The sequence below is a fragment of the Quercus lobata genome, chromosome 1, assembly GCF_001633185.2.
Source record: "Quercus lobata isolate SW786 chromosome 1, ValleyOak3.0 Primary Assembly, whole genome shotgun sequence".
NCBI classification, from domain to species: Eukaryota; Viridiplantae; Streptophyta; class Magnoliopsida; order Fagales; family Fagaceae; genus Quercus; species Quercus lobata.
The window spans coordinates 41919035-41943984 of NC_044904.1; the positions used below are offsets into that span (position 1 = coordinate 41919035).

The 24950-nt window shown below is 33.7% G+C and overlaps 1 protein-coding gene across 1 annotated transcript; it reads right to left on the minus strand.

Annotated features, from left to right (window-relative positions):
- Window positions 1–3959: 3959 nt before the first annotated feature.
- LOC115954151 (MDIS1-interacting receptor like kinase 2-like) lies at window positions 3960–8395 on the minus strand. Its single transcript, XM_031072058.1, has 3 exons — window positions 7209–8395; window positions 5414–7155; window positions 3960–4333 (listed from the first exon to the last, which is right to left on the minus strand). Exons 1-3 carry the CDS (start codon window positions 8393–8395, stop codon window positions 3960–3962), a joined length of 3303 nt encoding a protein of 1100 aa, XP_030927918.1.
- Between the last annotated feature and the right edge of the window lie 16555 nt (window positions 8396–24950).

Consider the following 24950-nt stretch of genomic DNA (forward strand, 5'->3'; position numbering starts at 1 on the left):
AGAAGGGCATACCTCAGCACGTCCCAAAGAGGATGGCCAACCAGAAGCTTTCGAAGGAATCAGAACCAAGAGAAGGAAAGAATGAAAAAAAACGGCAAAGGGACTTACCGAGGCGACAGAGACAGAACATGCTCTGTTTGCAAAAGAACAAAACAGGGGAACCCGGGACACCCAGAAAAACTCCATTATAAAAGGAGGGGACGGGTCGTGAAGAAGCAAGCAAGAAAAAAGGAAAAGAAACACAAAAAAAAGAAGAAGAAGAAACTCTCTAGGAAGAACCATCAGAAAAATCCATCCAGAAAGAAAATACTAAGGGAAGAACGAAATACTTTTTCCCGATATCCTGTAAAGGCCACTATTGCACATACTCGGATTCAACAGGAATCAAACTTTGCAAGTTTTGAAGGCTGAAATAGCCATTCAAGACTGCAATTTTTGAGCTTGATTGGACCTTGTATCACGTCCTAGTGAGCTTTCTGTAATCAAACAGATAACTTGTTAATGAAATACTGCCTCATAACTCCCAGGATCCCCACTGCACCTTTTCTTTATCGTTTTGCTAATCCTGTCTTTGTTCTGAATTTACGTTGCTAACATTTTTGGGCATTCTACGATATCCTTGTTTGTCATTTTTTTTTATATTGTCAGGAGTATTCTCTGTACCTACTTGATTCTTAAACAGCTCGTTAGCTGCGGTGAGTCAAGGCCCGGTCCACCGAATCCCTCTTTTTATTTGGGCCCGGGATCCTTGGGCCTGAGTATCCTAAAAAAGGGCACTCTCACAAACGGTCTATTTTGGATCTTAAATCTCTCCTCTTTCATACCTTATTGTTTTTCATGTACACCCTTGGTGTACCTTGTTTTTCTCTTTTAGTACAATTCTGTTATTTATCAAAAAAAGAAAAGAAAAAAAGAAAAACTTATTAAGTTTAAGAGAAAATTTTAGAAGACTGTTGTATGACTATCTATGCTCTATGGTACCAAATGTTGGGCTGTTAAGAAGCAACCTGCGGTGAGTCAAGGCCCGGTCCACCAAATCCCTCTTTTTATTTGGGCCCGGGATCCTTGGGCCTGAGTATCCTAAAAAAGGGCACTCTCACAATGTTCAACGGCTAGTGCATTACAAAATCTTTGTCTGAAGTTCACAACTCATTCTGTGACCGTTGCTCCGTCCGTTACACTTTGTCATCAATGAGCGTAATAAATGCGTGACATCTTCTCTAGGTTAATGACGATCTCAGTCTAATGATGATCATAAATTTTCGACTCATCAATAGTTAAATGCATTAATAGATACATAGACCCTTTTCATAAAAAATAATAATAATAATAATAATAAAAAGATAAAGAAAAAAAAAAAGATATAAATGTCCAAAATATGGTAAGGTTGAATTACTAGATTGTGAACTTATGGAACTTAGAGGTGTTTGGACCCAAATGGAGATTGCGGAACCAACTGATTCCGACCCGTAGACCACTCGATTCGAAGCTCCCATTGGTCGATCTTGGGTCTTTGCCTCCAAGAACTGACGCCGGTGACCTAACCCAATTGATCATATACATAAACTTTGGCAAGATTACAATACGATCTAGCAAGATCCAGCCAGATCCGATGAGATCTTGGCCAGAACTAGTGAGATCTTGACCAAATCCAACCAAATCCTGTCCAATTTTGGCAACTTTTTGCCCAAATTTGGCGAGTTCCAGTAGAATTTGGCAACCTATACCACTGACCCAACCAACCAATGTTCATCCGAGCCTAAAACTGAATCAACGTTACAAGCTGAAAATGTAGGCTTGCACTTTAGCTTGAATTTAATCAAACCTCTTAAAAAAAAAAAAATTCCCCTTCGCTTCCATCAAAGTCCCTATGAACTTATCTCAAATTGCAAACCCAAATCAATTTAAAATATTATTAGGCAAAATACAATAATCTAGCTTTACAAAATTATCCACAATGAAGAGATTTTTTGTAAATCACAAAATTTAATCAAATTCGACTCCACCTTTCAGAGACTTCTCTCAAGTCACAAAATTCTTAAGGAGCCAAATCAAAACTAAGCCCAACCAAAAGATCCAAGTGCAAATCAAGCTACTTCCAAATATGATGATAGGTGCCAAATGCATCCAAAAAATGGTGTCAAATCCAATTAGAGTTCCAACCAAATGAACAAAATGGATATAATCCCAAGAAAACTCCAAATAAAAATCCTTCTGAACTTATGGTTTCTTCAGTATCCACCTATTTTCCCAGGATATCAACTATTTCAAATAGCTATGACCATCACAGCAACCAAAAAAATAAAATAAATAAATAAATAAATAAAAGAAAGCGAATTAACAATTTACCATGAATGCTTCTTTAGGTAGTAAGCAAGAAACCATATGTACAAAACTAATAGAACAAAAAATACTATAGAAGAATAGCTCCACAAGGCCAAAAACTTGAATACAATAACCAAACCTATTACGAATTTCTAGCTACAATCATGGCTAGTATCAACAGAAGTAGAAGATTTCATTTGAAGATGGGACAATCTTTTTTCTTCAAATCCTTTTGTAAATTAACAAAATATTACCAGTTGCTCGGCATTTAATTGAGAGTTCTACTAACCTAATTAGATTATTTTAGTTCTAAGACATACATGACAAAGAGAATATTTCAGACTTTTTTTTTTTTTTTGAAAATATTATACACCCTTTTCATCAAAAAAGTTGGGGCATTTAAGTTTGTGTCCTTAGAACTTGTTTTGTGTCCTTAGAACTTGTCCAAGTCAAGCCTTGTGCTTCATACAATTTTTATTTTTGTATAGCAAGTGTTTATTCATGATGTTGGATACAAATTGCATGTTACTATGTTTTGTTATTCCAATCTTCTTGGGCTTATTTCACCTGCACGGGCTGCACCCCAAACATCTGTTGTATAACATGTTACAATTTTTGAGCTTAATAAAAAGGGAAAAAAATATCTTGGTAGCGAAAACTAACTGGGTTGTAAAAGGATCTTAATCAAAGCAAGCTGGTAATTTGAGCTCAGCACATCCCATGCCTCCTATTTAAGTTAAGGCTTCCCTTTATAGTTTAGTTTCTCCTGTTTCCTTTGTCTTATCTTTTGAGTTTCTTTCATTTCTTTCCAATGGATTCCCTGCATATTCATACATTACCAACTGAAACAGAAAATGCTTGCTTCCATTCAAATCAAGTGTGAAGATACCTGCAGCATGGCAGATGGGGTCTCTTGAGAAGAACTAATTCTCTAGAACCTAATAACCTTATACAAATGTGTAGTGCCAACTAGGAAGGATTTCAGAACAGTAAAAAGAGAAATTACTAAAATCATAATTATGTTTTTTTGAAACAGAAGGCAGGTTTTGGAGAAAATCATGATAAGCAAAAAGTAAGCCTCCATCTTTTCCCCTTCTCACCTTCTAATATGTTGACATCTCACATAGAAATAGTCTCAAATAAACATAATCAATAAGAACTATAAATAAAATAGAAGGAAACCATGAACATATCAGGATAAGTTTGAAGACAATGTTCTGATTTACTTTGACCAACCTGGTTTCCCACACTTTGAGAACTTTCGGATCGCAAAAGTGAAGAAGTAGAAGAAAGAAAGAACTCCACTTCCTTTAGGGTGTTAGAGCTTCGTCATGATTGGATAGGCTAGAGGCATGGAGGGTCTGACAGTGAGATGGAGACTTTAACAGGTTGAAGATGGCGTTCTTGCAGTAGTAGATGAATAATGAAGCTGCTGATGATATGGGTGGCTGAGTGTCACGGCCTCACAGGAGAGTAGAGATTCACGATCTAAGCCGACGACTGTAGAAAAGATGAACAGCCTTATGAATTGTAGTGTTGAAGTTTTGGCTTTATAAGTATTTAAACCTATACTAGAGGATAAAATGTACACAAACAAGATATCATACATGAGAATATGTAAACACTTATGAAGCTTAATTGAGATTGCCAAGATCAATGAGATCTCTTAACGTGATCATGCACAACGGCTTTGTGAAAGGAGATTTCCAATTTGATAGCTTCTGATAAACTTGTTGCATGGTTGGACGAGATTGTGGACTGGTGTGCAAGCATGTTAACGCTATCTTTGCCACTAAAACCACCTTCTCCAACTCTTGATTTGTAGGATACGCAAGACGTTCATCCAATACATCTTCTAGTAGCAAATCATGGGACGATGATGCAAATGATGATGATAGCAATGATGAGATCAAATTGCCCGGATGCCTTCCCATAAGTACTTCCAATGTGACTACACCAAAGCTATAAACGTCACACTTTTCACTCACTTCCATTGTGTATGCACATTCTGAAATTAAAATATCAAAGTCAAACTCTACTTTCAACCAGTGATTCAACTTACCTCACAATCTTTTTGTTAGGGTCCATGTACTAGTTCTGAACTATATAGAAATCTGTAATATATGCTAACCTATATTTTCATGTATAGGAGCAACTCTACAAGTTTAGTAGATTGTAAAAAACTCTTGCAAGTATTAGGATTTTGGAATTAGGTGGAGGGGGCAACTAAGGGAATTACATGCTGATAATTTTGAAAGTTGTATAGAAAATAGGTAATGCTTTTCTCAGAGAGAGCTAGCAGTGGTGGGGCTACCTATATATGTGTCATCTTTTTGCATTGAACCTGCATCGTATAAGAAATAATTATCCAATTTGAAAGAATTGAATAATTAGAAAACGAGGCTCACTTAGTAAATTTCCTTAACTATGAGTTAGTTGGAGCTATTCATGCACAATTAACTTCGTCAAAAAGGATTCTAAAAAACAGGAGAAAAAAACTAGTTTATCAAAAAGTTCAAATCTTAACAATTGAAATTAAACGTAACCTTTTTTTTTTTTTGTTTAATTGTAATTGTGATTATGATCACAAATAAAAAAAAGGAGGTGACAGTATAAATTATCATGGATTGTAGTTGCCCCTAAATTCCTCAAATTGTGTGTCGTTTATTTTAATGCCAATCAAGATACAAGTGAAAAGATAATTTTCATCGCTAAATAACTAGAATACTCTAATTATTGCTCAAACTGTGACAACCATATACCACGTTATGTAGTTAGAGAAAAATTTTAATAAAACCTCTTTGAAAGAAACAATGCCAATTGAAAAAACATCAATAAAATAGACATACAATATTTTACATAACTGTTGGGACAAAATATTGTGAGGAGTGTTTAATTTAAGTGGTGTCAATAGGTCCATGTAAAAGTCAAGGGTCTTGTAGCTCAAATGGAACTTCCAACTATCAATTTATCTACCAAAAAATTAAAATGTAGGTCCATATAGAAGTGATGTTACTTCATTCAAAACTTACCCATGTCAAGAATTCTGAAAAATGTTAATGTCACTAGAATTACTTAAATAACATACCTGGAGCAGTGTATCCAATGGTGCCAGCAAAAGAAGTCCAATAAGAAGTGTCAGAGCTCATAATCCTAGTTGTGCCAAAGTCAGAGAGATGAGCTTCATATTTAGAATCTAGTAGAACATTCTTGCTTGATATGTCACGGTGAATTATTGGATGAGAGCAGTCATGATGCATATAAGACAAAGCACTTGCCACACCTTTTACAACATTTAGCCTCTTAGCCCAATCAAATTCTGGTGCTAATTCATCATTATTTAGTATCTTTTCCAAGCTCCCACCTTCCAAGAACTCATAAACTAAAAGCAAATGCCGTCGATGTGAGCAAAAGCCATAAAGTTTGATAATGTTGCGATGTCTTATTTCAGTTAGACTACATATCTCACTAGTGAAAGCTTTAAGATTGACCACACTGTCTGCTGAGAGTGGATGGAATTTCTTTATAGCAACAACTTGACCCGTTGGCAACACAGCTTTATAAACAACTCCATGCCCCCCAACACCAATACAATGTTTGTCATCAAAATCCTTTGTTGCCTCAATAATATTTTCATAAACCATTTTCCCATCATAGCTCCATACTAAAAACATATTTTGATGTTCTGCTTCTCCTAGATTGTTTTTTGTCTTTTTCTTTCTTGAGCAAACATATAACATAATTCCAGAAATGATAAATATGAGGAAGACAAGCCCCAAAACGGCTAAGATCAGTTTAGTAAATTTATTCCCCCTTTTGGCATGGGGATTGTGGCTAATTTTAGAGGGGCAAGCCTTCAAACCAGTGGCATTGCCACACAATCCCTTATTATTTCTAAATGCTTCTATTGATACCTCACGAAATGCTTTAGTATTCGGAATAGGACCGCTCAGTTGATTGTAGGACAAATCAACGGATATTAAGCTTATCATTTGAACAAAACTAGATGGAATAGAGCCAAAGAGTGCATTGTGAGAAAGATTCAAAATTTCTAATGTTTTCAAATCTCCAAGTTGTTGTGGTATCTCTCCCGCTATTAAATTTTGGCTAAGATCAAGATATTGGAGAAAGTGAAAATTGCTAATTTGAAGTGGAATAAATTTGCTTAAGTGATTGTTGCTCAAATTCAAGACCCACAATTTTTTACAATTCTCTAGTTCGGGAATTAGGCCATTTAGACTATTTCTAGCAAGATTAAGTTGCTCCAGATTTGATAGCATTCCAAAATTGTTAGGAATATGTCCAGAAAGTTTATTATTATCTAGATAAAGGTCTATCAAAAGCGTCAAGTTACCTAATTCCTTTGGGATTTCCCCACTTAGCTGATTTGATGAGAGATCGAGCACATGTAATTGAGTTGCATCTCCAAGCTCAGGAGATATTCTACCTGAAATATCATTGTTAGAGGCTTTTAGGCTTGTCAATTTTTGACATTTCCCCCAATTCCTTGAAAGCTCACCATAAAATTTGTTATTACTCAACTCCATGTATTCTAAATGTGGGTATACACCAAAACTTTCGCCTAGATTTCCAGTAAGCTGATTTCTATTAAGTCGGGCTCTAACTAGGCTGGTGCATTTTCTCAAGGATTTTGGTATTGAACCAATAAAATGATTCTCTCCTACAGCGAAGTGCTCAAGCAATCCACCAAGGCACACATTGTCTGGTAAGTGACCAGTGAATTGGTTTTCAGATAAATCGAACTTCTTCAATTGAGTAAGATTGTTCTGTTCAAAAGAAATGAGATTGCTTACCTTATTAGTGAACAATCTAAAACAAGTGACTTTAGTTAAGTTTCCAATAGAAGGAAAAATTATATCTACGAAATTGTTAAATGATAACTTAAGATCTTCAAAGAACTTACCATTCCAAATTCTCGAGGGATGGAACCTGAAAGTTGGTTCATATGAAGATATAGAACACTCAGTTTGCTTAAGTTTCCAAATGACATTGGGATTGCACCTGTGAGATTGTTTGCTGATAACCCAAGGTCACTCAAATAACTTAGCATTCCTAATTCTTGAGAGATGGAACCAGAAAGTTGGTTCTCATAAAGATATAGAGTGGTTAGATTGCTTAAGTTTCCAAGAGAAGCAGGGATGGAACCTGAAAGTTGGTTCTCAGAAAGATATAGAGTGGTTAGATTGCTTAAATTTCCAAGAGAAGCAGGGATGAAACCAGAAAGTTGGTTTTCATAAAGATATAGAGTGGTTAGGCTGCTTAAGTTTCCAAAAGAAGCAGGGATGACACCAGTGAGATTGTTTGATGATAACGCAAGGTCACTTAGAGAACTTAGCATTCCCAATTCTTGAGGGATGGAACCTAAAAGCTGATTCTCATGAAGATATAGAATGGTTAGATTGCTTAAGTTTTTAAGAGAAGTTGGGATGACACCAGTGAGATGATTTGATGATAAATCAAGCTCATTCAAAGAACTTAACTCTCCTAATTCTTGAGGAATAAGGCCAGTCATATGGTTCATAGAAAGGTCAATGATGTGAAGGCTTTTCAATTGGCCTATTTCAGATGGAATCTTCTTGATGAATTGATTAGCAGTAAGGTTAAGAACAGAGAGTTTAGAGAGCTGAGAAATATTTGAGGGGATGGTTCCAAATAGTGAGTTGTAAGAAAGGTCAAGATTTAGTAGATTGGGGAAGGAATGAAAGCTGAGATTGTGAAGCGTACCTCTCAAACCATAACCTGAAAGGTGTAGATGGGTGACACTTCCAGACTTGTCGCAATTTATTCCAACCCAATTGCAAGGAGTGGTTCCAACCCAAGAGGACAAGAGAGACTGACTTTTGATGTGAAGGCTAATTTTCCAGTTTAGAAGAGCCTTTGCTTCCTTTCTTTCCTCTGTTATCTTAACCTTACTGTTAGTGTAAGTAAAAGGAGAAGTTACGGAAGCAGTGGATGAACAAACCAAATCAGGGATGATGGCCACAAGGAGGAAGATGAGTAGAGATGAAAGGAATTGGTTGAAGAGCTGTTTTTTTGAAAGGGACGTCATTATGAGGATGGCTTTTACTACAAAAGGATAAACTATGGTTTGGAGTAGTGGATGAATGATTTCAAATGGATTGAGAGGTATTTATAGAAGGGATTGGAATATTTGGTTGGCTAATTTGTTTTTTGGAATTTTTAGAGGAATCTTCTTGGACCCTATTACGTGACCTTTTATGATTCCTCTAAGTGCTTTACTGCTTTTAATCATATGACAATTATGTTAACTGAATTGGTCATGTGACGTACGATAAATGGTCTTGTGATATAAAATGTGGAAAAAAAAAAAGACAAACAAACAAACGCTAACCTAACAAGCCGCCCAACCCAAGTTATTTTCGTCAATTTTGCATTTCAGGTAGATAAGATTTCCCTCAAAAAAAAAAAAAAAACAAAAAAACAAAAAACAAAAAAGGTTGATAAAAGGGTAACCTGAATAACCGGACTCAACTGATCATATATTGGCCGGTAGAGATACAAACATTCTTATGTCTTGCTGCTACAGATCGTACAAACACTTCCAACTTCGAATTAATTTGCCGTTACAATCTTGGTGAGCCAATCATGCCGAATATTCAATGGGCCTTGCCCATAAACGACAACAGTCTCATAAAAACGGGTTCCAGGTTAACTTACTTCTTCAAGCTTCTTTTAATGTTAACATTTTTTTGAAATTGAAATATTTTAAAAAAATCTATCTAATTTTCCTATATTTTGTAGTGACTTTAAAATAAGTTAAAAAACTATCTATTGACTTCCTTAATTTTTCTAGCGTGAGATGAAATTGTTTTCTAAAAAAATGTTTATATATCTATCTCATACTAAACCAAATAATTAAAATTAAGAGATAGTCTTCTTTAGACCTTTTTTTTTTTCCTTTTTTCTTTTTTCAAGATATTACCAAATATAGGAAAATGCAAAAAACTATATTCACATAAAAATTTTCATTGAAACAAACAAAAGCACCAGAATATTCTTTTCTTTTACCCATTAGCTGATAGTATATCTCATTATGCAATAACAATCATCTCTTTTATTTTAGTGTAGGGATGGCAATGGGGCCGGGCGGGTCCAAAGGATGGGGTCTTCACTCCAGTCCTGCATGGTTTTGTCTCACTCCATTCTCACCCTACCCTGCCCTGCATGATGAGAAAAATTTTCTTTCCCCATCCCCGCCCCTTGGGGCCCCGCGAATCCCTGCCCCACCCCGTAAAACTCTACTTCTTATTAATTTGTCCACTAATATTACAATTGTTTTTTTAAAAATATATATATATATTATTAATAAAAATATACTTGAAATTACAAATAAATTTATCCCATCAAATCAAACTAATTTTTAGCAAAAATTGAATAATATCATTAAAGTGTTTAACAAGACAATATCACAACAAAAACAAAAATCTCATAATACAAAATCAATGATTTAATAGTATATAAATTTGTTTATAATAAAGACAAAAAAAAATGTTAAAATTGGTACCTTATTTCCAACCTTGCTAGAGGAAAAAAAGAGGCAGAAAGCCTTGTTGGGTAGAATAAAATAAACTGATGATAAGTTTGTTTAAATATTAGGGTTTTAGGGTATGAAAAATTTACAATTTAACCCTTATCAATGTGGGGTGGGGCAAGGATGGGGCGGGTTGGGTTTAAAAAATCTAAACCCATCCCCTCCCCGCCCCGTGGTACGAGGTTAAAATCTCCCTCCATCCCTGCCCCACTACCTTAACAAGGCGGGAAAAACCCGCGTGGGATGAAGTGGGGAAGGGCGGGTCAAGCGGGGCGGCGCGGCACAAAATTGCCATCCCTATTTTGGTGTAATGATCATCACATTATGTCGTTAGTCTTGCTTGTTGCCATTCATTAGATGGAAGCATCATGTTACGATTAAAGAATTTTAAATGATAGAAACAAGATTGACTTAAATTTCATGGTTTAAATGTCTTGGTTACTTTTCCATTTTCCATATAGACCGTATTAATAAATTGAAATGAGTAGAAACAGTGGGGCGAAAATATCATTTTGGGGTCACAATCAATTTGGTCCCTACATTTTGGCACTAGTCTATTTGGTCTCTATTATTTTTAATTTGTATACAATTTGATCCTTACCATTAACTCACTAATGGAAAATACCAAACGGAAGCACCATAATCTTCTTTTCTTTTACCCATTAGCTGATAGTATATCTCATTATGCAATAACGATCATCTCTTTTATTTTGGAGTAATGATTATCACATTATGTCATTAGTCTTGCTTGTCGCCATTCATTAGATGGAAGCATCATGTCATGATTGAAGAAATTTAAATGATAGAAACAAGATTAACTTAAATATCCTAATTTAAATGTCTTGGCCTACTTTGCTTACTTTTCCATATAGACTGTATTAATAAATTGAAATGAGTAGAAACAATGGGGTGAAAATATCATTTTGGTCCTTACATTTTGGAATTACAATCAATTTGGTTCCTACAATTTGGTACCGGTCAATTTGGTCGTTATTATTTTTAACTTGCAGTCAATTTAATCCTTATTGTTAACTCACTAATGGAAAATACCAAACAAAAGCAGCAGAATCTTCTTTTCTTTTACCAATTAACACAGTATATCTCATTATGTAGTATCGATCATCTCTTTTATTTTGGAGTAATGATCATCACATTATGTTGTTAGTCTTGCTTATTGCCATTTATTAGATGGAAACATCATGTCACGCTGGAAGAATTTTAAATGATAGAAACAAAATTGACTTAAATGTCCTGGTTTAAATGTCTTGGCCTACTAATGCTTACTTTTCCATAGAGACTATATTAATATATTGAAATGAGTAGAAACAATGGGGCAAAAATATCATTTTGGTTCTTACATTTTAGGAGTCACAATCAATTTGGTCCCTACATTTTGACACCAGATAATTTGGTCTCCATTATTTTCAACTTGCAGTGAATTTGATCCATCTTTACCAATTATCGCTAACTCACTAACAGAAAATACCTACATGGCAAACGGTACGCACTATTGGCACACTTGAACATGTAATTAATGCAACGTGGAAGATGTGGACCAATTAAAGATTGCCACATCAATTAAAAAAACACAGTAAGTTGCAACTCAACTAATTTGAGTTTTCAAACCCAGATAAATTTCACTTCTCCCATGACTCAAACAACCCCGCCCATTACCACAATGTAGAGACCAAATTGACTGTAACCACGTAAGAACCAAAATGGTATTTTTGGCAAACAATATTTACTATTGCTTACTTTTCCATGTAGGCCATGCTAAGAAATTGAAAGGAAATTGTTTGGAACATTTCAATAGGAATGGGGCAGTCATCAGGGTAGAAGTAATGTATTTTGAGGCTTAAATTGGTGACTTTAAATGATGCGGCAATCTTTAATTGGTCCATATCTTCTACATTGCATTAATTATATATTCAAGTGTTAGGACATATGTGTTTCACTTGTTAGGAACATATGTCATTCTTTTATGTAATTGGCTTATCCTTTGACAAAACGCACTTTACTTGTATTTGGGTAGATTTAGAATGTATTTAAATACTTGAAGAAACCATGTTTCAAGATCAAGTGTTGAAGTCTTCAAGTTTGTCCAAGAAAACAAGTTCATAGTGCAAAATCATTAAAGCTCGACAGCTGCATCTATCAAGCTTAAGGAAGCTGTTCTACATTCGGTGTGCTCGACACCTTCTCGACAGCTGCTCGACACCTTCTATCTGTCGAGATTTAAGATTCTCAAAATTCCAATCTGATTTTCTTGGGATCCGTGAATTTGTCTTTGAGCTTTCTTTTCTCCTAACCCTAGACATATAAAAGGATCAATTTAAGGGCCATCAAACAATTCACAAGTTGCACAAGCTTTGAGCAAACTCTGTTCAATCAAATTGTGACCAGAGACGAAGTTCTTGCCCTAGTTCATCTCTTTCTCTTGAAGAAGTTGCTGTGTATGTGCATCATAGGGTTTTGTGACCAAGCATCTTCTTGATCTTCATCGTGTGGATGAACTGAAGAACTTTGCAACCAACAACCTTCTTAGTTGGTGATTGAAGTCGCGTACTGGGATCTGTGCAATTGGTTAGTCACGTACTTGGGAGTCGTGCATCAAAAGGGGAAACTGTCACTACAGAATAAGTCCAATTGGGTATTGGGGTAAGGGTTCAACTGTAGGTTGGTAAGGTACTTGGGATTTCTTTACTTGTAACTGCTTGTTGTGATAATAGTGAAGTTTCGGGAGTGGTGACCTGAAAATCACCCGGTAGGGTTTTTGCTGTTAGGTTTTCCCCATTCGTAAATAAATCACCGTGTTATTTATTTTCCACTGCATATTTAGTTTGTTGGTGATTTGTTTGTGCTACCACGCGTTTGCATGATAAATTGATTAATTAATAACTTGGCTGATTAATTAATTAATTCCTATCACTAGGGGTCATTCAGTTTGTGGCCTATCATCAAGTGTGCCAGCAATGTACACTATTTGCCATGTATATATTTTCCATTAATGAGTTAACGGTAAAAATCAAATTGAGTGTAAGTCGAAAATAATAAGAATCAAATTGACTGGTACGTAATATCAAAATGTATAGACCAAATTGACTGTAAACACGTAGGAACCAAAACAGTATTCTCGCCAAACAATATTAACTATTGCTTACTTTTCCACGTAGGCCATACTAAGAATTTTCTCTATATTTAAGTACTTTTAAATTAATACTTATTTAATTTTTTATATCATTTTTTTCCTCTAAGTGATGAATGTGGGATTTTAGTAATGACTTTGTCTAGAAAACTACTAATTTTGATTTTGATTTTAATTTTGAGAGAGAGAGAGAGAGAGAGAGAGAGAGAGAGAGAGAGAGAGAGAGAGAGAGAGAGAGAGAGAGAGAGAGAGAGAGAGTTTATTCACCTTTTGTGTGTATGGGAGATTAAAAATTTACGCTCTAAAAAGTGCCGCAAATAGAATAAAATGCATTAATAGAGTGCAAGCCTTTTGAAGAAAGATCACTTTTAAAAAATAATTTTCATTGATTAAAATGTTTGGGCTTAATAAAATATTTTATAATATGAAATGTATCGATAATGCATTCTATTTGGGAGAAAATGGGCATTTTTCCATAATTTACAAACTATGCAACAAAATACCCTTGTTTTGAAACTATTTAGCAAAATCTCAGGTGAAACTCGACATTGACATTAGCAATGTCGAGTTCTATGCATATTTTGCTACTTAAATATATTTTTTTAAAATTTAAGTGGAACTCGACAAAGTCGAGTTCCACATAAAAATATACATAAAACTCGATTTTGAGGATATCAAGTTTTATACAGAACTCAATTTTGTTAAAATCGAGTTTCAAAAATAGGTGCATTTTGCTAAATAGTTTCAAAGGCATTTTACTGCATAGTTTGTAAATGGGGCAAATGCCCATTTTCCCCTTCTATTTGTCAATAAAAGGCTTTGTTTATTTATTTATTGCCAGATGAAGGGACCTTAAATAAAATTTCTACACTTTAAAATTGATACGTAAGAGTATATTATTTTTGACTGCATTGATAGAAGTATATATATAGAGTGAGTTCTCCTTTCATTTAGGCACCTTGGCTATTACCTAAGTGGCCTAGTGATTGAGTCGACCATGGCAGTCATTTACATTAGTAGCAGCCAGATTTTGGGAACATTTTCATTCAAACACCTCAGGATATGAGCTACGCACGAGTTCTAACATATAAATTTTTTTTACCAAAAACTTTATATTTCATCAACATAGGAGGTCAATTATTATGGGCCATCGCCCATCAGTATTAGTACTTGCTGATTAGTTTTTAAGAAAGGGTAAGGATCTTCTAGAGTTTGAAAATCATGACTCTTGTCTAACATTTTTAGACAATGATTTTAGAACATTAGATAATAGTCTCGTCTCCTTCTCAAAAAAAGAAAAAAAAAAAATAATAATAATAGTCTCGTGTTGAACTCTGTCTTTGGCTCTCCACAACTTAAGTTTTGTCCCAACAAGATCAGCCAAAATGGGCTTTTGCCTTTTTTTTTTTTTAATATCTAGCAAAATGCCAAATGTCTGAAATTAATTAAGGAAATGCTCCTGTTTTGAAACTTGATTTTCTAAAAATCGAGTTTCAAACGTATAACTTGATTTTTAGAACATCGAGTTATAGCGAATGTGAACTTAGAATTTTTTTTTTCTTTCTTTTTTTTTTTTTTTGGAACTCGAGTTCCATGTGAAGTACTTGAGTTCCACTTGAATTTTTTCAAGGAACTCGAGTTCCATGAACTCAAGTTCCAGAATTTTTTTTTTTTTTTTTTTTTTTTTTTTTTTCAGTTCGCTATAACTCAATTGTCCAAAAATCGAGTTTTAAATTGAAACTCGATTTTTAGAAAATCAAGTTTCAAAACAGGGATATTTCTCTAAATAGTTTCAGATATAGGGCATTTTGCTGAAAAGTTTTGGCGAAAGGGGCAAATACTCATTTTCTCCCAATAAGATTACTTGAATTAAAGACATAAAATGATATAATATGTATTCAAGCTTAACAAACATGCGGGTATCATATGATGTTGGGGTCGTCTCATGATATTATTTTTTTGATTAGGACGAGAGAAGAAAGATAAAAAATAAATTAAATAAAATAAAATAAAACTATTAAAAATATAGGTTTGGGCACTCAACTTGAGGGCAAAGGGAAAATAAGACAAGAAAATCGAGGGTAAAGGATGGTTTGCACGTGCTTGATTATAGATAATTCTTTTAGGTTAAAATATTAGGACAAAATTTAGCAACAAAATTAGTTGTAACCTTAGGCTATAACCTTACTCAATATCTTTTTATTGGAGATGAATTTTGACAAATCCATCATTGAATTATATCTTCTACACTTGCAAAATTTCTAAAAAATAAAATATTAATAACTATACCATCAATAAATTGTTTAAATTGCAAGTTTTTATAGTTTAAATTTATGCATAATATATAAACTTATAGATCATATAGTAAATAATATCCGATTGACACAAAATTTGACATGTGTATTAAGAGCGTAAAAAATATGCAATTCAACAGTTAGATTTTCAAAATATGCAGTAATGTTTATTTTATTGAGTAAGGTTGTAGTTTTAGACTACAACTAGTTTTGTAGCTAAACTTTCCAAAATGTTATTTACATCCCTAAAGTTTGCATAAAGTATAGGGACTAAAATCAAAAAATTTTCTAATTTTAGGGCTGAAAATAATGTTTAACATATAAATATATAAAAGAAGTTAAAGAGAAGTGGAAAAGAAAAAGTGAAAAGTAAAAGAAAGAGCTATTGTTTTGTTTTAGTTTTAGATGTGTAGGTATTTGGAAAGTTTTATGAGCCTTATATGTGTGTGTGTGTATATATATATATATATAACATCTGAATTGTTTAAAACTTTATATCTTTCATTGAGAGGATTAGAGGATGGAAAAGATTGAGAGGATAAAAAAGATTTATACTTTTCACCTTGAGCGTTTGATATAAAGTATAGAAAGGTAAAAAAAATGAAAAGTAATTTACTATTATATCCTTAATATATAAAAATGGAAGGATGAAATGATGAGGGGGGATTTTGCAATTTTTTTTTTCCTAAATTCTATTTCTCCATTTATATATCTCTATCTTGGATTAAAATAAAATGATGGCTTCAAGTGGAAAACTCCAACCACCGGATATTCTTTTATCTTATTTTTCACTTCAACAAAATAATGGAAAATTAAAATTTCCTCTCCCTTTTATTTTCCTATTTATCGTCCTATTTCTTTTCATCCTAACCAAACACAGCGCTACATGTGATAGTCGAAAAGGCACTAATCATGTTTAATGCTTTTGTTTATATTTTCTCACGTATGGTTAGTTAGAGTAGACTTATGACCATTGCTTTAATTCGTGTCTCTCTCTTCTTGTCACTAATAGGTTGGACAAAATTGGCCTTTGCCCTTTTCGCAGAAATTATATAGCATTTTGCCCCCTTTCCCAAACTAATTAGGGAAATGCCCCTCTTTTGAAACTCAATCTTCTCAAAATCGAGTTATAAAAAAATAAAAAAAAATAAATTCTAGAGCCTTATAGTAGCGTTTTAATGAGCCTATAATTACGTTTTAAGGACCTATAATGGCGTTTTGGAACTCGAGCTCCATGATCTCCAGTTATAGGTAAAACAAAAAACAAAAAACCTGCATGGAACTCGAGTTCATGGAGCTCGAGTTCCAAAACGCCACCACAAGTCCTTAAAACATCACTATAGGGCTCCTTAAAACGCCACTACAAGGTTTAACTCGATTTTGAGAAAATTAAGTTTCAAAATAGGGGCATTTCCTTAATTAATCTGGGAAATGGGGCAAAATGCTATATAATTTATGCGAAAAGGGAAAAGGCCAATTTTGTCCCTAATAGGTTTGATGTTTCATGTTTTCGGCCGTATCCTTTCAATTATTTTCTTAACTAACTGGCCATTAGGGAAAGGATTAATAGGCCATGTATTTGAGAAAAGGAATGACTTCACATTATTTGGGGAAGGAGAATTAGCCATGCATTAAGAGGGAGGGACCAATTGGCCGTGTATTTGGGGGGAGAACAGTTGGTCATGCTTGAAAACATCATTTCATGAATACACCATTGATTTTTGGCATGGCATAGGCAAGGTTTAAACTCTAGACATGGATGAAGGGAGACTTTGACCATGGGCCGGGGCAATGGTCCCCTAATTTTTTTGTAAAAAAATATTACTGTGTATATATATAAGTATAGATTTTAGTCATTTTGTTCTATAAAATTACACTTTGCCCTCCCTTAATAATATCATTAATTCTTTTAAGAGTAATACTATAGCCACAAACTTTTCTACAACATTTTTACATACTGCTGATGTAGTAAATTCTTATTAGTTTACATCTGGGCTCATTTGTAACTCTAACATTTTCCTCATTTTAAAGGGCATAAAAAAATTTAAAAACCTAAAATCTAAACTAAAATATACAAGCCCAAAAAAATTAGCCTAACAACAAAAATTACCAAAAATAGCTTAAAAAACAATTTTAAAAATTTTAAACAAAAAAAAATTTTGCCCTTACCCAATAGCAAACAAACACATAAAAAACAAAATAAATAATAAATTAATTATAAAATAAAAAAATAAAAACCCTCAGCAGTTAAGCAATAGAGCTAGAGGTTGGAGCAGCTGCATGCAATCAGTAGTAAAACCACCCCCCCGCCCTAACTTCAAGTTTTGGCTCCATCCCTAACTCTAGATCCCTAAAGAAGAAAGTGCTCTTGTTTTGTTTTAGTTTTAGATGTGTAGGTATTTGGAGAGTTTTATGAGCCTTATATGTGTGTGTGTGTGTGTATAACATCTAAATTGTTTAAAATTTTATATCCTTCATTGAGAGGATTAGAGGATGGAAAAGATTGAGAGGATAGAAAAGATTTATACTTTTCACCTTGTGTGTTTGATATAAAGTATAGAAAGGTAAAAAAAAAAAAAATGAAAAGTAATTTACTATTATACCCATATAAAAATGGAAGGATGAAAATGATGAGGAGAGATTTTGCAATTTTTTTTTTTTCTAAATTCTATTTCTCCATTCATATATCTCTATTTTGGATTAAAATAAAATGATGGCTTCAAATGGAAAACTCCAACCACCGTATATTCTTTTTTCTTATTTTTCACTTCAACAAAATAGTGGAAAATTAAAATTTCCTCTCCCTTTTATTTTCCTATTTTTTGCCCTATTTCTTTTCATCCGAACCAAACATAGCGCCACATGTGATTGTCAAAAAGGCACTAATCATGTTTAATGCTTTTGTTTATATTTTCTCACGTATGGTTAGTTAGAGTAGGCTTATGACCATCGCTTTAATTCGTGTCTCGTACTTCTTGACTAATTGGCCATTAGGGAAAGGATTAATAGGCCATGTATTTGAGAAAAGGAATGACTTCATATTATTTGGGGAAGGAGAATTGGCCATGCATTTAGAGGGAGGGACCAACTGGCCGTGTATTTTGGGGGGGGGGGGGGGGTTGGGAGAACAGTTGGTCATGCTTGAAAACATCATTTCATGAATACACCATTGATTTTTGGCATGGCATAGGGAAGGTTTAAACTCTAGACATAGATGAAGGGAGACTTTGACCATGCGCCGGGGCAATGGTCCCCTAATTTTTTTGTAAAAAAATATTAGTGTATATATATATAAGTATAGATTTTAGCAATTTTGTTCTGTAAAATTACCCTTTGCCCTCCCTTAATAGTATCATTAATTCTTTTAAGAGTAATACTATAACTGCAAACTTTTCTACAACATTTTTACATACTGCTGAGGTAGTAAATTCTTATTGGTTTGCATTTGGGCTCATTTGTAACTCTAGCATTTTCCTCATTTTAAAGGGCATAAAAAAATTTATAAACCTAAAATCTAAAACAAAATATACAAGCCCAAAAAAATTTGCCTAACAACAAAAATTACCAATAATAGCTTAAAAAACAATTTTAAACAAAAAAAAAATTGTCCTTACCCAAAAGCAAACAAACACATAAAAAACAAAATAAATAATAAATTAATTATAAAAAAAAAACCCTTAGCAGTTAAGCAACAGAGCTAGAGGCTGGAACAACTGCATGCAATCAGTAGCAAAACCACCCCCCGTAACTTCAAGTTTTGGCTCCATCCCTTACTCTAGATCCCTAAAGAAGAAAGAGCTCTTGTTTTGTTTTAGTTTTAGATGTGTAGGTATTTGGAGAGTTTTATGAGCCTTATATGTGTGTGTGTGTGTATAACATCTAAATTGTTTAAAATTTTATATCTTTCATTGAGAGGATTAGAGGATGGAAAAGATTGAGACGATAGAAAAGATTTATACTTTTCACCTCGTGCGCTTGATATAAAGTATAGAAAGGTAAAAAAAAAAAAAAAAAAAAAAAAAAAAAGAAAACTAATTTACTATTATACCAATATAAAAATGGAAGGATGAAAATGATGAGGGGAGATTTTGCAATTTTTTTTTTTTTCTAAATTCTATTTCTCCATTCATATATCTCTATTTTGGATTAAAATAAAATGATGGCTTCAAGTGGAAAACTCCAACCACCGTATATTCTTTTATCTTATTTTTACCTTCAACAAAATAATGGATAATTAAAATTTCCTCTCCCTTTTATTTTCCTATTTTTCGTCCTATTTCTTTTCATCCTAACCAAACACAGCGCTACATGTGATTGTCGCAAAAGCCACTAATCATGTTTAATGCTTTTGTTTATATTTTCTCACGTATGGTTAGAGTAGACTTATGACCATTGCTTTAATTCGTGTCTCTCTCTTCTTGTCACTAATAGGTTTGATGTTTCACGTTTTCGGCCGTATCCTTTCAATTATTTTCTAGACTACCTGGCCATTAGGGAAAGGATTAATAAGCCATGTATTTGAGATAAGGAATGACTTCACATTATTTAGGGAAGGAGAATTGGCCATGCATTAATAGGGAGGGACCAACTGGCCGTGTATTTGGGGGGAGAATAGTTGGTCATGCTTGAAAACATCATTTCATGAATATACCATTGATTTTTGGCATTGTTAAGGTTTAAACTCTGGACATGGACAGAGGGAGACTTTGATCATGGGGTCAATGGTCCCCCCTAATTGTTTTGTAAATAATATTTAATATATATATATAAGTATAAATTTTAGCAATTTTGTTCTATAAAATTACACTTTCCCCCCCCTTAACAAAATCATTGATTCTTTTAAGAGTAATACTATAGTTACAAACTTTTCTACAACATTTTTACAAACTGCTAAGGTAGTAAATTCTTATAAGTTTGCATCTGGGCTTATTTGTAACTCTAGCATTTTCCTCATTTTAAAGGACATAAAAAAATTAATAAACCTAAAATCTAAAAAAAAATATACAAGCCCAAAAAAATTAGCCTAACAACAAAAATTACCAATAATAACTTAAAAATACAGTTTTAAAAATTTTAAACAAAAATTTTTTTGTCCTTACCCAATAGCAAAAATACACATAAAAAACAAAATAAATAATAATTTAATTTTAAAAAACCTTTAGCGGTGAAACAACAAAGCTAGCAGCGCCGCATGCAACCAATAGCAAAACCACCCCCCTAATTTTAAATTTTAGCTCAATCCCTGACTCTAGATCTCTTATTCGAAGATAGTAAACTTTATCAGTTGAGCTAACTAAAACCAACAATTAAATTAGATTAAATGATTTATTTAATTATCCCCATTTAACAAATGTTTAAGTCAGCAAAAATCTTGTAATTCAACTGTGACCTTCTAATATTTCTAAGTTCTACCAATTACCCAAATCAAAAAATTGTCATAGTTGCCTGGAGAAAAGGCGGTGGACCAGCTAGTACAAATTATCAAGGTTTGGTTGATTGTCAATGCTTTAATGCTTGCAATTCTGGACCTTCTGGTAATCATCTGTAAACTTATATTTCATCAAAAATCATGTGTAAACTTATAATGTTATTATTTTTTTAAAGGTTATCGGTACACCAACTCGTGAAGAAAATCGTCCTATGAATCCAAAGTATATCGATTTTCGGTTTCCAAAGATAAAAGCTCAGCCCTGGCACAAGATTTGCATTTTATTTCACTTTGAATTATGTAATTGTCACATGATTAGTATTTAGTTGGTGTGGGCAGTTGTCATTTGCTGTTAGCAATTAGACGTTTTTAGAAAATATATGTTCATTCTTGTTCATGGTATTTGCATGTAAGATGTGTGTGAACCTAAGGCTCTTCATGATGCAACCATGAAATTGATTCTTCTAATACGAATTATATATATTCTTACGTTAACATAGTTGGCAGCGCATTTCAGCTTAGTTTTTAGTTTCTGGATTTAGGGTATCCACAAAAGAATGGTCTTTTTTATTATTATTATTATTTTTCTTAAGTTCAGCTCAATTTGTTATGGTTATGAAGTTTTTTGAGGTAAAAGGAATAAAAGAATTATTCTTTCTTCAATGTAAACTGGGATAGAATGATCTTTTTCCAATTCTTTTCTAGTAGTTGAAGTTGGCAATTACCACAATGTCAAGTTCCATTAAAGTTGTCCAAATTGTCAATTGGAGCTAACCAGATGGGTGGTAGGTATCACAAAATAAAGCATAATGGAAATCCATGTTTTAAGGGTATGTCACAGTAATAATTTCTATAATTTGTGCTTTATATAAGAAAAGTGTTGTCCGCTTGTGATCTGCTGGATAGTGAGTTGTTACTTGCTATCGTGCACAGACGATAGTGAATTGTTACTCGTTATCGTGCGCCGAGGATCGCGCTTGATGCCCCTGCAGAGTACTGTATATTATACCGTGTTGACTTGGATTTGGATACGATTCCTATTGTCCAAAAGAACTCTGTCTCGGTCGTTAAACGGAGTGCCGATCTATGAGAATTTATCTTAAGGGACATCATATTTGAATATAATATCTATTTTTTTATACCATAAATTTGTTAACTATTTAGGAAATTAGTTTTAGTTTTGCTTAATAATAGTTTATTAGTGTTTCGTAATAAAATTAACCAATTTATTTATAGGTCGGATTAGTAAGATGGTTTAGGGAAATTACAACACATCACTTTAAAGAGTTGCAGTTAAAAAAAAAAAAAAAAAAAAAAAAAAAAAAAAAATAAAAAAATAAAAACCTCCAATTTTATTGGCTATTATATAAACATATCATTTGGAAGTAGGTTCACAACTTGTGATTAATTAGTTAACATCCTATGTAGGCTTGTCCATGGGTTAGGTCAGGTCAGCTTTGGACCCAGCTCGGACCTAACCTGTCGGCGTTGGGTGGAGGGCGGAGGGACTCAAAACTGACCATCAATGTCAATCAATCGAGTTGGTTTCAGGTTCGGGTGGTGCTTGGGTCGAATGGTTAGTAGCAAACTTTACTTATTTGGAATTTGCAAATTTTTCACCGAAATCTGCAAATTTTTGTTGAAATTTGCTGTGATTTGGCCGAATCTAGCTAAATCCCACCAGATATGGTCGAGTTCTTGCCGAATTTGGCTTGATCTTGCCAAATTTGGCCGGATTTTGCATATAGCTTTGGTCAAGTCGAGTGGCTGAGGTTTTGGAGAAGGAAACTCGCCACTCGACCTGCTGGTGCCAGTTCTTGAAAATAGAGACCTGCTGCCGACCGACTAGAGTTTTGGTTTGGGCTAGAATCAAGTCGACGTCATGTGGTTTGGCCGAGTTTTCGAGCTCCAGTCGGGTCTGGATAGCCTTAATCCTATGTTATATTTGGCATCTGATATTGCTGCTTTGGTTTGTGATTACAGGAATTTATTGGACTAGCAATAGACCATTCATCCAAGTCACGTATTCAGTGAGGCTAATAGTTGTGTAGATAGGCTAGCAAAAATGGGAAGAGAGCAAAGTGGAAGAATATGATAGTTGCCCTTCTTTTATTTGCCATTGTTATGTATAAGACTTAATGTATTTGGAGAGGGAGTGCTACTTTTGTATAAACTCTCTTATTTATAAATACTACCCTTTCTCTCTCTCTCTCTCTCTCTCTCTCTCTTTTGAAAAATAATTACAACATGTTACTAACCCCGTGGCTCAAACCCTTCCCCCCAGACCCCAAGCACTTTGTGCATGGGGAGGTGTCAATTCAACTACAAGGCCTTTGACCTCTCTCTCTCTCTCTCTCTCTCTCTCTCTCTCTCTCTCTCTCTCTCTCTATATATATATATATATATATATATAACCTCTAATTTTCGATTATATCATATGTCACTATTTTTTTTTTAATTAACAATGATCCTATATATGTGGACAATATTGAATGCCAAATGTTTAGGATATTACACTTCTTAGTATTAAAAAAATACAAATTACACTATTTTAATTTGGAAAATTGTCTTTTTAAAATTTTGAAATTTCATTTTTGTCATTTTGGGGCGCGACTGGACCGTCTAGGTGTACAACATTTTCCATGAAGCTAATGGCTGCACGAATGTTCTAGCAAAGAGGGGAAATCAGCAACAATGCTTTTTGGAAACCTATGATACCTATCCCGATTTTGTATATACAGCTTTTGTATGGGATATGAAACATATAAGAACTACTAGAATGTGTAAAGGCTGTAATGCTTGCTGTTATTTGACATTATATATAAAAATACCGCAAGGACAGAAAACCATGTCCACAAGAAGGTGGCTCTGATACCATGTTAAATATTAGCATTGATACACCATGTTCAACATGCTAGTATGGATGCGGAAGCGAAAGCATAAAGTATAAAATATAATAACACACGAGGGTTACGTGGTTCAGCCAAACGGCCTACATCCACGGAAGAAACCCTAAAAGAGCTACATCAATAATATATTAGAGTGTAGTACAAATCCTATGTTATAATGAATTATAACATGTGTATATATAGTAGACTAAACCCTAGACTAATAGACTTCTAGTACAAGTAGGAGACTTGGCTTGCACACAAAGTAGAATTAGGCTTAGGCCTATGCTAATGGGCTAAAATATCTCTAACATGGTCCATTAAATTCAACCATGTTTCCATGTTCATCCTTCCGTTAAAAAGGTTGTTGTTAGCCATTGAAGAAATATATTTTTTATAATTAAAATTTATTAAAATATTTTAAATAAAAAATAAACTGTAAAATTAAGACAATTGAATAAGAAAAATTTCACTAAATGGAAGTTAATTAGAGTATCGAATCATCGACAATTGAAAGCAACTAACCACTACCACGCACCCTTGGCGCGATAGTTACTTCACAAATATAAGTACTTGTAAAGTGTGGGGGACAAGAGCTGGGGTTCAAGTCTCCCAGAGAAAGTTTCACATACATATACACTTAAATTATATTAAAGTTGAATTTTTATCTTGTAAAAAAAAAAAAAAAAAAAAAAAAAAAAAAAACAAAAAGGAAAACGAAGAAGAAAAAGAAAAGAAAAGAAAGCAACCAACCATTGCAAATGAAAAGTTAAACCCTCACAACATTTTTGCAACTCCATGTTTCAGATGTTAGGAGAAAATATATACATACATACATACATACATATATATATATATATATATATCAAAACTGAATTACAATCTCAAACCCATGTTTCATCCATTATGAAAAAAAAAAAAACACACACACACACACACATTTAGTAAAATAAAAACTGAATAGCATTAATCTCAAACCCACTCAATTATTGCCTAATAAATCCCAAAATTTCAACCATTTTGCCTGTAACAACATATAAATGAAACCACAAATCACCTTGCTCAGTTGGTCACGTCGAGCCCCACTAAACCTCCACACCGTGAGCCACCCAATGACCACACTTGAAGGCTCAAGCTGTCGGAAAGTATTCTTGTTAGAGCAGCGTTGGAACGTTTATTTTGGAGCTCCGATCCTGTGGCCTTCACATAAAACTTATTTTTACTTATGTGAACTTAATGGATCAAAATGACAAAAAGAAACTTTAATAAAATGACTATTGCCCAAATTTAAAGAGTA

What these genes read in the sequence shown, in the direction of transcription:
- LOC115954151 (XM_031072058.1), bottom strand. Translation starts at nt 8,395, where the DNA reads ATGACGTCCCTTTCAAAAAAACAGCTCTTCAACCAATTCCTTTCATCT. An exon ending in AGTTATCATTTAACAATTTC is followed by an intron (nt 7,156 to 7,208) that starts GTAGATATAATT and finishes CACTTGTTTTAG; the next exon opens with ATTGTTCACTAATAAGGTAA. An exon ending in CATTGGATACACTGCTCCAG is followed by an intron (nt 4,334 to 5,413) that starts GTATGTTATTTA and finishes TTTTAATTTCAG; the next exon opens with AATGTGCATACACAATGGAA.